This window comes from Saimiri boliviensis, chromosome 18, assembly GCF_048565385.1.
Source record: "Saimiri boliviensis isolate mSaiBol1 chromosome 18, mSaiBol1.pri, whole genome shotgun sequence".
Classification (NCBI taxonomy): domain Eukaryota; kingdom Metazoa; phylum Chordata; class Mammalia; order Primates; family Cebidae; genus Saimiri; species Saimiri boliviensis.
The window spans coordinates 8157269-8172149 of NC_133466.1; the positions used below are offsets into that span (position 1 = coordinate 8157269).

Genomic DNA, 14881 nt, shown 5'->3' on the forward strand with positions numbered 1-14881 from the left:
CTCCAGTGAGCAGGACAGGCCTCTCCCTCCCTCCCCACGCTCCCTCCCCTCCTCCCACCCTCAGCAGCCTCCCATCAACACCCATCCTAGTATTCATTTTAAGAATGAGAAAAAAACAAATTTTCTTACAAATGAAGGAGTTTTGTTATTACCAGTGAAGGACTATTGAGGGCGATCATCTAAAAGTCGAAGCTGTCAGACTAGAGAGTAGGTTCTGCAGGACAGATGCTGCCTCTTCCTGTGGCTGAAACACGTAACAGATCCAAGGTATTAATTTTTAAGGCAACTGATCATCCATGAGCAAGGTTAGCTCATAAGTTAGGTTGGTGGCGCTCAGATTCCATCTCCAGCTATTTTCTTATTTAGATAAATAGTGGTTTGTTGGCAGATGACATTTCTCCTTTAACCAAGATAAAAACAGAGTGTCCACAAAGGAAACGCATGGCAGAGTCAAGGGACACAGAATTTAAGTCTGGAGCAAGAAATTTCTTACCAAACTTTTATAAGATTTCAGTATTATTGGCTGAATAAATAATTTCATACAGTAGTTTGTATGCTTTTAAACAGCAGAATCTGTTCCAACATTCCCCTGCACTCAGTTTTAGGAGAGCTTTCCTGACCCATTGTTCACTAATGAATGTACAATGCATTAATCATGAAATCCATAAGAAAGAACATAACCAGACATGATGGCTCGTGCTTGTAATCCCAGCACTTTGGGAGGCAAGGTGGAAGGATGGCTTGAGACCAGGAGTTCAAGACCAGCCTGAGCAACATAGTGAGATCCCCATCTCCATGAAAGTAAAAGTAGTTAGCTGAGCATGGTGGCATGAGCCTGTGCCTCCTGTGCCTACCCAGGCAGGAGGCTGAGGTGGGAGGATCACTTGAACCCAGGAGATTGAGACTGCAGTGAGCTAATGACTCAGTGAGACCCTCTCTCTAAAAAAAAAATTTTTTTCAAAAAAAAGAAAATAACCACAAGCTAAAATTACAGATATTGAATATTGAAGAGGCAGAAACTAAATCAAATATGTAAGCACACAGAAAGAGAGAGAACGTTTCTCCACATTTTTTTATTTCCCTCGGCATTGAATCAACCATTAAAGTACAATGCATGCATACGTACCAACAAAAACCAGAAATGTTTTTTAAACCCTGAGATTTGGCCAATAATTCAAAGAGCTTGTTCAAGATGCTTGCCCTAAATATAAGGAAAGTAACAGGAGAACAATTTATTCCAAAGAAATATTGATTGTGTGTCCTTTGCACACCGGCACATATCACATACACGGTGTTGTTTAACCTTACAATGATGCTGTGAGTTGGGTATCGTGATCATTTTGTAAATGAGGAAACCGAGGCTAATGAATTTGGATAGTGTGTTTGTTAGTTCAGTCTGTCATAATAGAATATCCCGGACTGGATGGCTTAAACAATGGGCATTTATTTTCTCACGGTTCTGGAGGCTGGAGAAATCAAGGTGTTGGCAGGGTTGGTTTCTAGAAGCCCCTTCTTCTTGGCTTGCAGAGGGCCACCTTCTCCCTGCATCTCACATGGTCTTTCCTCTGTTTGTGTGCCCCGCTGGTGGCTCTTCCTCTGCTCATAAGGATACCAGTCCTACTAGATTGGAGCCCCACCCTTATGGCCTCATTTAACATTTAACTATCTCCTTGAAGGCCTTATCTCCAAATATAGTCACCTTAGGGGTTGGGGCTCAAGCCCCATATGGATTCAGAGGGATACAATACAGGCCATAAAAGCAGAATTGTAACATACCATAACTCTTAGTGGGCTCTTGGACCACTAAGCGTTGCTAAGTAGTAGAGCCAAGACTGTCTGAATCCAAAGAGGACTCCATTCAGAGCTTCCTGCCTCTCCCATGCCACAACATCTCAGACAGAGTGGGGAGGCATCCCTCTGTGAGAGCTGACTCAGTAGAACCTGCTGGCAGGGACACAAGTTTGTAGCAATAAGCTCCGTCCTGGTGGGCAGGATGGTGAAGTGCTTACACAAACTAGATCGAAGAGCACAGAAGTCCAAGTCAACTAGAGGCCTATCCAGATGGCGTGGAATAAAAATGGCTTTGTCTACTTTGTTTATAGCTTCACAAATGGTATTTGGCTTCACCAGCCCATACAAAGTGTGCTGTTCCATTGTCCTCAAAGAGCCAGGCTTTCATTCAGCGTTTCTTTTCCTTTCTCCAAACCACCAGCTAACGTCCTGGAGGGCGACTCCATGGATCAGGACGTCGAGAGCCCAGTGGCCATTCACCAGCCAAAGTTGCCTAAGCAGGCCAGGGATGACCTGCCAAGACACATCAGCCGAGACCGGACCAAAAGGAAAATCCAGAGGTACGTGAGGAAAGACGGGAAGTGTAACGTTCATCACGGCAACGTGAGGGAGACCTATCGCTACCTGACCGATATCTTCACCACCTTAGTTGACCTGAAGTGGAGATTCAACCTGTTGATTTTCGTCATGGTTTACACAGTGACCTGGCTCTTTTTTGGAATGATCTGGTGGTTGATTGCGTACATCCGGGGAGATATGGACCACATAGAGGACCCCTCATGGACTCCTTGTGTTACCAACCTCAACGGGTTTGTCTCTGCTTTTTTATTCTCAATAGAGACAGAAACCACCATTGGTTATGGCTACCGGGTCATCACGGATAAATGCCCGGAGGGAATTATTCTCCTCTTAATCCAGTCTGTGTTGGGGTCCATTGTCAATGCATTCATGGTGGGATGCATGTTTGTAAAGATCTCTCAACCCAAGAAGAGGGCAGAGACCCTGGTCTTTTCCACCCATGCAGTGATCTCTATGCGGGACGGGAAACTGTGCCTGATGTTCCGGGTAGGGGACCTTAGGAATTCCCACATTGTGGAGGCTTCCATCAGAGCCAAGTTGATCAAATCCAAACAGACCTCAGAGGGGGAGTTCATCCCATTGAACCAGACAGATATCAACGTAGGGTATTACACAGGGGATGACCGTCTGTTTCTGGTGTCACCGCTGATCATTAGCCACGAAATTAACCAACAGAGTCCTTTCTGGGAGATCTCCAAAGCCCAGCTGCCGAAAGAGGAACTGGAAATTGTGGTCATCCTGGAAGGAATGGTGGAAGCCACAGGTAAGATGTGTTCTATCCTGGGATGGCTGTGGGATAGATGCTCATTTTAAACTGGACCTGGTGTTCTTATCTATTACAAGATCTAGAATACTGAACCTCACTCAATACTGACAACATCCCCTTGTTTCATGAAGTAGTATGCCTATGTGTGTAACCTGAAGTATATACGCCAAGAAGCTTAAGCATTTAGTTTTTAAAAGCCTCTTGGAAAATAAATTAATGAACAATGAAATATCACCATGTAATATATTTTAAAAGTCTCCAAATATTTACCTAAATTAAAATATGATCTGTCTCTAAAGCACATCTTAAATGGCTTTAAAACATGGCTAATTTCAATACTTGAGGTTATTTATGACCAAGTTAGGAGGAGGAAGTTAAGCCTTTCAAAGGAAGCCTGAAAAACTGCTTTAGTAAACGTGCAGTTTCACCCATTCTTTGAGAGTCATTTACAAGGCCAATAGCATTGGTTTTTCTTTTGTATGAAGTGGGTGCCTAGTATCTCTTCCATTTGACCTGCCAAGCCCCTGGTAAGTATAATACTGCAGAGACAGTAAATAACTCTAGCAGCAAAGAAAAAAGTTGAAGATCCATTCATTCTAATCCCGCTGGCCCTCCTGCCGTTAATGGCTAATCACTGGGATGTTTAAGGAAGATGATCTGTTCATGAAATAGAGAAAATGGTCTGTTTTTACTGACATCTTCACTTATACCTGAAATTTGCATGTTACACATCACAACAGCAAAGCAGGTTCTGCCCATATTTGTCAGTTACATCCCCTGAAACAGAGCCATCAGCTATGACTCAAGCTAACCACAGTGCCTCACCGGAATAGTATAAACCAGAACCCTAATTCATTAAGGCCTTTATTGTTCTTGGAGGTAATAATAGTGTCTTTGCTGTGCTTTTTCCTGATACCATCCGCCCTTCTGTGCTTTTGAGTGTTCAGCTTGAGGTTCGGGTGGTTTATATTGTCTGAAATTGCATGACCAGCAGGCTGGCCCCGTGCTCTTCATCGCCCTGTGACAAGTAACTTAATCCTGTCGTGCCTTTCAGGGGAAAGCCATGGGTCCCCTGCTTCTACCTCCCTGGACCCAACAGGCGAGGTCACAACCTCTAACAAATTTCTCTTATGGTGGTGGTGTGAAACTTTTGCAACAGGGTTTTTAAATGCAGCAAACAATGAAAATGTGAGTAAAGGGCTTTGCATGGAGCTCAGTGGTAAGAGCACTCTCCTTTCCATAGAACAAAAGGCACAGCAGCCTAATAGGAAAGTAGCTTTAAAGAATACCGAAAGTCACTTGTGTTGTGGAATAAGACCTACATTCTGCAGATGTTAACGGGGCTATCTGTACCTTGAGCCTGATTTGGGGGTGCACTTGTGAGGCAATAGCTCAGTGGAAGGGAGAGAAGGAGGGAGGGGAGGAGGGAGGGAGATAGAAGGGAGAAGCAGAAGGTAAGGCAGGGGAGGAGGGGGGAAGGAGAGGAGGAGAAGAGGAGGAGAGAGGCAGGGAGGGAAGAGAGAGGGAGGAGGGAGAGGAGGAGAGGAGGCTGGGGAGGAGGGAGGAAGGAGAAATAATTCAAACAGGGAGCTGCCACTTTCCTACAGACCGGAAACTTCCCCAGCGTCAGCTGAGCGCAGGGACTCTGGATCCCCCTAGCGGCCACAGAGCCACAGCCTCTGACACTATCAAGTGACCACTCACGAGGCGGTTTGTCTTTTAGCTTTTCACCGTAAATTCCCCCAAGAGGACGTGAGGGAAGGCAGTACCTCTAAGCTCAAGAAGCAAAAACCACTGGAGACATACCCTCTAGTTACTGACGTTAATCGGAGCTTCCAATTGCAGGAGTTAAGCTTTGCGTTCCCTCAAAGCAAAGCCCAATCTCATAAAATAAGTGAATCCGGAACAAGCAAATTATCTCTGTGATGTCCCTGAGTCAAAATTCTCCCCGGGGCAGACCCTGTCTTTCTGATGACAGCTGGTAATGAGTGAGCCTTTCCAAAGGGAGGAACATGGTTTTCTTGGTAATTAACAGTGATACTTGCCTCTGAGCACCCTCTGGCCTTTCCACAGCTTTCATAGAGAAATCGGAGTAATTACCAGCAAAACCGATCAAACAACCCTATCCCTGGGAAAAGGTAACTGCTACTCATTTTCTCTTTAAAAGTAGTTTTCTAACTTCTAGACTTGTGGGGGTGTTCTAGAAGTTCTGGAGGTGTCTGGAAACTGAACATGTCTGGGTCTTTTCCTCAGGGGAATCGTTCATCTCAGTGCCCCCAGCACAGCTGATCCCTTACACTTCAGCAGGATACTGTTTCCTTGTGAACGAAAAAGCTCAATTAGGATTTATGAGCATTAAACAGGCCCCTTAGGGGACAAAAATTCTTCAGTCTTTCAAAACCACAGGAAGAAAAAATGTGGACCACATGCACACTCGAGGAAAACAAATTCACAGGAATCTAATGATTCGTTGTAGCGCTGGACTGGCAATCAGGAGCCATGATAATAGCAAGCCGACACAAACAGCTTCCCCGCGCTCATCACTTCTTTCAGAAATGTCACTGTTGACCTTAACCCGCTGTGCTCAGTGGTCTCAAGGAGCAGGCCTTTTCCAGGAGGCGGGGAGGCCCACGTGGCCACCTTCACGCCGTGCCCTCTTCCCTAATAGGAAGCGGGCGTCCTGGGCACAGGATGATCCCAACCTGGTGTTTTCCAGAGACCCGACTTGTCTTGCAGGAGACCACCTGGGTCCTTCCGTCTGCTGGGAGCTCAGGCCTGGCGCAGGGGAGTGGCGCTCCGTGGATTCACTGCCTTCCAACGCCAGCCGCATTGCAGGGTCAGGTTCCATTTTTAGAAAATGAAAGTGGGCTCCTTCAAGGCTGGAAGCGAGCCCCCTTTCACGCCTCGAAGGGCCTGCACAGAAGAAAGACCCACGCCCACACAGAACAGCCCCGCATCCTTTGTGAATGGTATTGGCCTGGTCCTGCCTGAAGTCAGAGGGACATGCCAGGTGACCTTTCAAGAACCTTCCTGTCATGTGGTTCTATTTTTGAAAATGAATCAAACCTTGGAAAATTCTGACACCAGCCACTCAGACATCTAGGAGTTGGCCGTGTCTCATCTGCAGATATATTTTTAAAGGGGGCCGTTTATGTTCCTGACACATGGGCGATTTTGAGATAGTGGTGTTTACAGAAGGTTTCATAGCTACGTAAACAAACGTGCTCAGCAGCTGTGGCCCATGTGTGTTAAAATAGTAAAGCATTCATATAGACTGTTATTTATAGAGGGCAAATGGGCCTCGAGGCAAGATGACAGCCACACAGCGCTGGGCTTGCTGCCAGTCAGCCCCCACTACGGCCTTGCTGATTGACGAACTTCCACATTTACCCCCAGCGATTATGCAACTGCAGCCGGCAGCTCTTGCCCACACCTCAGCAAACGAGCCTGCAAAGATGAGTCCCCGTTAAGCCTTTGGGTTATTTCACACTTCTTTTGATGGAACCTATCAGACTTACACAAAAACAGACCCGGTAGTATTATTAACCTCTGAGTCCCCGTCAGTCTGCTCCAACAATTATCGATTCATGGTCAGACGTGCTTCCTCTGTATCCCCACTCACTGGCTGCCCCCCAGAATCATGTCATTTCATCTACAAATATATATATAGGTGTCCCTAAAAGATAAGGACTATTTTTAAAACATAGCTATAACACCATGATGACACCTGAGATAATGACCAATAACTTAAGATCCAACATCTACTGAGTGTTCAAACTTCCAATTGACTCATAAATGTCACAATATTTTTTTGATTTACGATCAGCTTGTTTGAATTAGGATCCAAATAAGGTTAACACGTGGTGAGTGGTTGAGATCCCTTGTAAGCCTCTTAATCTGAGTTCTTCTTCCATCTCTGTTTGTTTTTTCTGGTAAGTTTTTCTTAAAGAAGAGAACTTCTGAAAGATTTAAATGCTGCATAAAACACTGGGGGAAAGTGCAGAATGAAACATAACAGAGAACACCTTATAGGCAAGGAGGCAGGGCTGATGAGTCGGAAGTTGCCACCTGGGAGTCACCAAGGAGGACAGCCAGTGTTCACTGGAAATAGGTGAAGGCAACCCCTCCTTCACCATAGAAAGGCTCAGTTCTGTCACGAGTATAGTTATTCCCATGCAGAGAGTTTAGTCATATAAATCACATCATGGATCATAAAATATTTTAGCGGGAGGGAATCTTTGCCCATTTTACAGATGAGGAAATGGAAGCCCAACAAGACCCGTGACTTGGCTAAGGTCAAACAGCCAGTAGCAGGCCAGGACCGTGAAGGCCACAGCCATCGATGGTGTTGCCTGGCACCCTGTGTTCAGTGCCCTTTGCACCACGAGTGCTGCTGATTCGTGGTGATTCGGTGGAGGGATGCACCCAGAAAGGACAACTGATGTTTCATGTGCAGATGACTGGTACTCACGTGCCCTCTTTTCTTTTCTCCCACCGTTAGTTCTTCTTTTTCTTTAAGGCTCTTCTGTTTCCAAAAGTTATCAATTCATTTTTAAATTATGTAGGCATTCACACGAATTTTAAACAACCCTATATCAAAATGAGATGTACCACAGAACAACTCTGAAATCAAACTTAAGTAAGCGTTGTCTACAAAAATACCCCGGGAGGAACATGATGTTCTGTCAGGTCTGATTTCCAAGCACCATTTTTCTTTACTTTAACCAAAATGCCAATCTACTGTCGTAGGGGAGAACATGAGATTGCAGCCTTTGAAAAGATAAGACCACTGAGGGTGAGCTTCACAATGCTCTCAAGCTGTTTCTAGTAACGATATTTCATAGCCACCACATCTTTCCAAATCTTATTTTTCTTCTTTTGGTAATTTACTGCTAATCCCTCCACTGGCAAGCCCTTATCTCCAGTGTTACCATTTTTCTCTTAAGAGTTATAACCCGAACCACCTAGCCTGGGAAAAGAGTTAATTGATGAGCTCTGAAATGCTAAGAACTTGGGCGAAACTCTTCATAGTGGCATCTTCCTGGAAAATCTCTATAAGGATTGATTTTTTTTAATTTAAAGACATATGAATATGTTTTTCCTAGGTCGAAATCTGCCGCCCGTTAAATCAAGAAATCCGGCTCTCCTTTCTTTCTGAGCATTACGTGTAACTCGGGGTTTCCTTCCAAATGTATTTGGGGTTTCCCAAATGTATTCAGGGTTTCCTTCCAAAATGTCTGTCTCAATATGATATATCCCAGTAGTATCATTGGCTAGCTGGGTAGTAGTATCATTGGTTAACTGATGACAGCTACTCCCCAACTATGGTAAACTCTCTGTAATCTTCCGCAGCTTGGGGACACTGTGTTCTAGTTCACCAAATGTCTTAATCGGATTTTGGATGCTACGGTGCACACAGTCTTAACTCTTCTACCACTCCTTTCAAAAGGCAGGCTACTGTAAGCAACCTAGCATTAAAACTCTACTAAACATTTCCTATACTTTAGAAGACAAGGAGTCAAGGTCACCATATATTATTACTGTGATTGAAAAAAGCACAAATTGTTCATTGTTCACCAGTACCAGAAAATCCATTGTTCTTCCTTCTCCAAATGGGCCATGAGAAGCCACTAAATTAGATGCTCAATAGAAGTAAGTGATGATCTCCCAATATGTTCAATGCAGAATTCAAAGCCATTGGACAAAATTGGACTAGCATCTAAATTTAGCTCAGACCCAAACTCTAAAGTCAATACTCATCTTGCAAAGGAACAGCACCATCCAATTAGGAGATGAGTGCCAAATCGTGTGAAGCCTCTAATTAGCATATCCTTAAACAAATAGTTTTATTACTTCCTAGGGCTTTCAGTAATATGAGTGCGGACAGCAGGTTGCCAGCAAAGCAGTTTTACTCAACAATTTCTAATGACCGGAAGAGGATCACTGGGGAAAGCTATGTAAATTATTTACACACACACACTCCTACACATGTACACATGCATACCCATACACACACATATACAGACATACACATATGCATACACATGGGCACATACACATATACACACATACACACATACATGCATACACATGTGCACACACAAAAATACACATACACACAGATACACACATACACACGTGTACGGTGCACACACATACATACAGATATACACACACATACACATGTGCACACATGCACAAATACACATGCATACACGTGCACACAGATACTCATGCACACACATACACACATGCATACACATGCACACACAAATACATATCCATGTGTAGACACATACATACACACGCATGCACACAAATACACATATACATGGATACACATGCACACACATGGATACACATGCACACACATATACACACTTACTAAACAGTTAAGCAGCCTGGGGTGCTGCTGCTCCAGTCAATCATGCCCTTGCTCCACAGTGGCACACCCACCCACTTATAACCTTGTTTGCTAAATTAATTACTTAGTAAGCTTCTTTTTTCCAAATGAACCTCTCTCAGCTACAGCTCAGCTCATCTGTGCCCCTTTGTGTCCGTTACAGCATGAGGCCATTCTGGGTTCAAGCTGCAGTTGCCCCTTCCCTGGCTTACGTAACCTCTGTCTGTCTCCATTTCTTCAACTTTAAAATGGGAATAACAGTGGTACCTACTCACGGGTAACCTTTCAACTCCCCAAATTCCATTAGAGCAGATCACTTCTTCCTCTACAGACCACACAGACGAAAAACAAGAAAGAGGAAAGCTTTGCAGGGACAGGACGTCAGGCGGTCGGGAGGCCCCATCCCAGCGTGCAGCTTCATTGTCCCCAGGGACCTTGCAGCTAGTGCCGTGACAGAATGACAAATGACTCCCCTCTACAGCAACTCTGAATAGTCAAAGCTGCGAGTGTCAACCTGTGAGGACCAAGGCACACCGTGCACAAGCACAACGCGAGGGGAAAAGCCAGCCTGGCCTCCGCCCCGGCTACCTGCCGTGAATGACAAATCAATGGGATCTGAATTATTGAGAATCACTGGCCTCAGTCAGAAAGGGCTTTGCATTCCTATAGATAGTAACATCTCATCATTCCAATTTCTGCCAAAAGTGGACATGAATGTAGATTACTCCCAGGTCTTCCAAGGCAACTGTTCAGTGAGAACAAGACTAATCATTTACATTTGAAAACAATACAATTTCTGTATTCCCATTTCCTCTCCTAGATTTTTCATAAGAATCCTCAAGTACCTGCCTATGTTCCAATTTAGAAAGTGCATTTCTGGGCTGGTTAACTGAACCAAATCATATTTACTTACATAGTAAGTTATAGATAATTCTGCTTTAAAGTATTACTATACTTCAACAAAGCAGGGAGTAAATGTGGATTTCGGGATAGCCCATTTCATTATTCTCTATTTACATAGAAAGAATAATAGATACCATATCAGTCTGCTTTGGCTAAGTTATGCTGCAGTAACAAACAACCCCAAAGGCTGAAAACAGAGGTTTATTTCTCATTCACACTACATGGCGGCAGCAGCTGTGTTCACAGCCTGTTTTCTCCAAGCTGCAGACAGAAGGAGCAGCCTCTACCTAGGACACACCGTTCTCATGTCAGGGAAAGCAAGACATGGCCAAGCACTCACTTCTGCTCACAATTTATTAGTCATAGCAAGTCATATGGCAGTGCCTGGTATCAATGAAATGGGGAAAAATAATTTTTTCATAGGAGTTTATAATCATTGAGAGCAACAATTTCAGTCTACCACAGATCACCTCATGGTTGTGAAAAATTTCAACTCAGTAAGCTGAGTTGAAAATTATTTATTTGAGTTAGGTTTTGAAATGTGTGGTAGTCATTAGTGTGTTCATTAAAAATGTCCAGCTTTCATCCTTCCAGACACATATTAGATGACATTTCCCTGTTCCCGTTGAACATGGCCGTGCAATCAGTAGCCCCATCAATGGAAACATTAAGAGGTGAGTCCCTCTAGTGGAAACTTTACAAGCCAGTGTGTTCCCTTCCCACTTGTAAGGTTCTCATGGAAGCGCTTGTCACAGAGAAGCTTCTGTCATCCTGACCCTTGTCTGTCTTGGAAGAGTAGACCCCAAGCCAAGTCTCGTGCGCTATATAGGATGACTGAGAAATAATCTTATGTTGGGTTAAGCCACTGAAATTTGGTTTGCTTGTCATCAAGGTAAAATCTAGCCTATCTTGCCTGATATAAAATGTCACATTAACATTTTGACAAGTTGGCCATTGTATACTGCCAAGCACACTAGACTTGCCAGGAAATCAATCTGTAGCTTGCTACTTTGCAGAACTTCTCCTCCAACCTTTAAATTCTCTCTTCACTGTTGAAGGCTGAGATCAGACAGACTAAATTCAAATTCTGTCTCCACTCTTGACTATCCCTGTGGCTGAGCATATCATGTTCCTTACCTTACAAAATCCTATTTTTTTTCCCCGTTCTGAAAAATGGGAATGATGCTTGTACCTACAAAGAGATTCCATGAGATAATCATGCACGTCCTTCATCATGGAGCCTGGTACATAATAGATGCTCAATCAGTTAAGAGAGTGACACTAGGGTTCTGTGAATCATACAGTTCTCATAGCTATCATTCATTTTGTGCCTACTGGATGCCAGCTACATTAGATGCTTTGCATGGAATATTTTACATCTTCAAAGCAATTCTGAAATGTGGGTACCATTCTCATTTAACAAATGAGGAAGTTGGCTCTTGGGTGGGGGTTTGGGAAGACAGTAGCTTGGGCAAGGTCAGCTGGTGAAGTGATAAAGCCAGATGCAGTCTCAGGGCTGCCCTGCTCCCTAGTCTGTCTGCTCCAGTGCCCCTCAAGAGGAGCCTGTACAAATCCTATGGCATGTTTGAGGAGCTCCAAGGTAGTGGTTATTCATTAGAGTTCATTAATGCACTGACAGCTGTGGCTCGATGAGATGTAATTTCTGGATTACTGGCCATGGCTTCTCCACCCAGTTCCCCTTCCCTGACTGCAGGAGGCAGGCAGGGGTAATCCAGTCTTGCGTAACAGTTGGCATTGAGTCCCTCGAAAGGGCAGCCTACAGGCTCCCACCCTCCAGTTCTCCCCAATTCAATGTTATCAGGTGACTGTGCCAGCTGAAGCTCTGGGTTAACCCCATCCGAAATGCCTTGGGGCCATGCCAAGTATAACCCTAAGTGAAACCAAGCGGCCAGCTTACAGACCCTTAGGGGAGGGAAAAGTGAAGTTTAACATTGAAAGGGAACAATCAATTTTGACTCTGAATTCCCTGCCAGAAAGCACTATAATAAAAAGATATAGGCTTTGATCAGCCTAATTAAACTCAGCTGGGGTTTCCATTCCACTGTGAAACATCCAACAGGACCCTTTTTGAGAGATGAGGATGATGATGATGACTCATACTGAGGCGGTCCTGCGAGGATTTTAATTATGCATCTGCTAAGTAAACACGTTTCCTTTTACATTTCCTCAAGCATGTTTTATATAGTGCAAATATGATTAGAAATCTATGAAAGTGGACAGATAATGGGGGGCTTGAGTGATGAGATTAGAGAAGAACGTACGATGGGGGGGTGGCTGAGATGACTTACACTGTAGAGACTGAGTCTAAAATAAACTAAGGGTCCATTCACATTGGTCCAGAATTATGTACGTTTAATACAACTTGGAAAGCTAAAGTAGTAACAAAAAGCAGGCCTTTGTTTGCTTAACATACTGAGTAATAGGCACTTTCTGTTTCCTCAAACCAAGTTGGAAACGGTGTACAACCTCAGGGGAACAAAAGTGCTGCTGCTTCGTGATCCCCCGAGATTCGATGTAAAGGATTCATGAGATCTGACACAGGTGGGTCAAGAGAGATTTCCAGGCACTCCCCTGGTCCCTCCAGCAGAATTTCTTTTTGCTCCTGCAAAGAAACCTCAGCATGTTCAGCCTGGCCTGCAGTCCCTGTGTCACCCCGTACCCCCAAGGCTAGGAGAGGAGAGAGGTCACATCTGTTAAGCCAACAACAGATGAGTCATGACTACAAGTGAGAGGGAAAGCAGCTTCATGGGCGACCCACAAGCCAGGTCCCGCAGGGCAGGGCGGGGCTGGGTTCCAGTACAGCTGCAGAGTCACACATCCTGGGTTTGGTGGATGAATTAGCAAATGCCTCATCTGTGGCTGGATTTTTCATCCCCAACATTGGAGAGACTCACTGTGGGCATTTTGAGTTCCTGTGCCAGCAAGCCAAGGTGTCCTCTGCTGCCACGTTGAAAGGTAGAATGGCACAGTGGCATTTCTTCCCTTGAGCACAGTCTGACACGCACTCAACCAGGTACGAGGAGCATCTCACGAACAATGAGCACCCATCACCCAGGAAGGTGGTGGCCCAGTGGAGAGTGAGCAGGGAGGGCGTTAGATGTTTTGTGCACTTGCCTTCCGGGGGTGCCTGTCACGTGTCCCACCCTAGGGTCTCCTCTTATGATGAAGTGAAATCCACAGATGTACTATGAATTCAATTTAAATGTTTAGCCTTTTTATCTTCCAACCCACCAAACTCATGATGTCCACTTTCTTCTCTCTCTTCCGTCTTTCAACACCACCTCCCCCTTAGCTAGCAACCTGGTCTCATGCTTAGCTGAGAAAATAGAAGCAATCAGACTGAACGCTGGCATCTTCTCGGGACAGTATCTGCCACACAGCTGGGCCTCTCCCTCTTCCTTCCCTGCTGTTTCCGTGGAGCCCTGTTCCGTCAAGGAGCAGCTCCGTCCCACCCCCTGAGCCTACTCCGAGACTTGCGGACTCCAACCAGCGTCTTTCTTTCCTCCATCACTAATTTTTCCTCATAGTTTTATTTCCATCAACATCGAAACATTCCCTAATATCTACCACCTCAAAGAACAAACAAAAACAAAACTATACTTCTTTTGGTGCCATGTCCCTCTCTTTTTTTTTTTTTTTTTTTTTTTTTTGAGACGGGGTTTCGCTCTTGTTACCCAGGCTGGAGTGCAATGGCGCGATCTCGGCTCACTGCAACCTCCGCCTCCTGGGTTCAAGCAATTCTCCTGCCTCAGCCTCCCTAGTAGCTGGGACTACAGGCACGTGCCACCATGCCCAGCTAATTTTTGTATTTTTAGTAGAGACGGGGTTTCACCATGTTGACCAGGATGGTCTCGATCTCTTGACCTCGTGATCCACCCGCCTTGGCCTCCCAAAGTGCTGGGATTACAGGCTTGAGCCACCGCGCCCGGCCCCTTGCCATGTCCCTTTCTAGTACTATCCCATTTCTCAGCTCTCTTACCCACAGGACTTCTGGAAGTAATCGCCTGTCCTCTCCTTCGCCACTCTCTTACTTCCCATTTCAAATGGGCTCCCACTCCCACCACACCACCAAAACTCACCAACAACCTCCATCCTGCCCGACCCAAGGACCACTCCACTGCTCCTGTGTCCCTGGCCCCTGCACGTCCTGTGCCCTGAGCCACAGCCTCCCTCTCCAGCGCTTTCTTCCCTGCCACTCACGACTCCACTACCACTTCCCTCCTACCTCAGTAGCAGCGCCTTTCCATTCTCCTCTGCAAACTAGTCCCCTCTTCCCAAAATGCCTCAGAGCCTATTCCAGCCAGAGTCCTATCTTCCACATTCCTTCTCAGTGACTTCAGCCAGGCCCGTGGCTTTAATTACCAGCTTTTTCTATGTGACACCAAATTTCTATCTTCAATACTAACCTCTCCCCGGAG

At 45.1% G+C, this 14881-nt stretch overlaps 1 protein-coding gene across 4 annotated transcripts in view; it reads left to right on the plus strand.

Moving 5' to 3' along the window:
* KCNJ6 (potassium inwardly rectifying channel subfamily J member 6) overlaps positions 1–14881 on the plus strand; it is a 286073-nt gene that overhangs the window by 196252 nt on the left and 74940 nt on the right. For all 4 annotated transcript variants that reach the window (XM_003927617.4, XM_074389279.1, XM_074389278.1 and 1 more), the window contains one exon: positions 2213–3133. In XM_003927617.4, coding sequence (XP_003927666.1) covers positions 2213–3133 — 921 coding nt within the window. The remainder of the gene's footprint in view (positions 1–2212; positions 3134–14881) is intronic.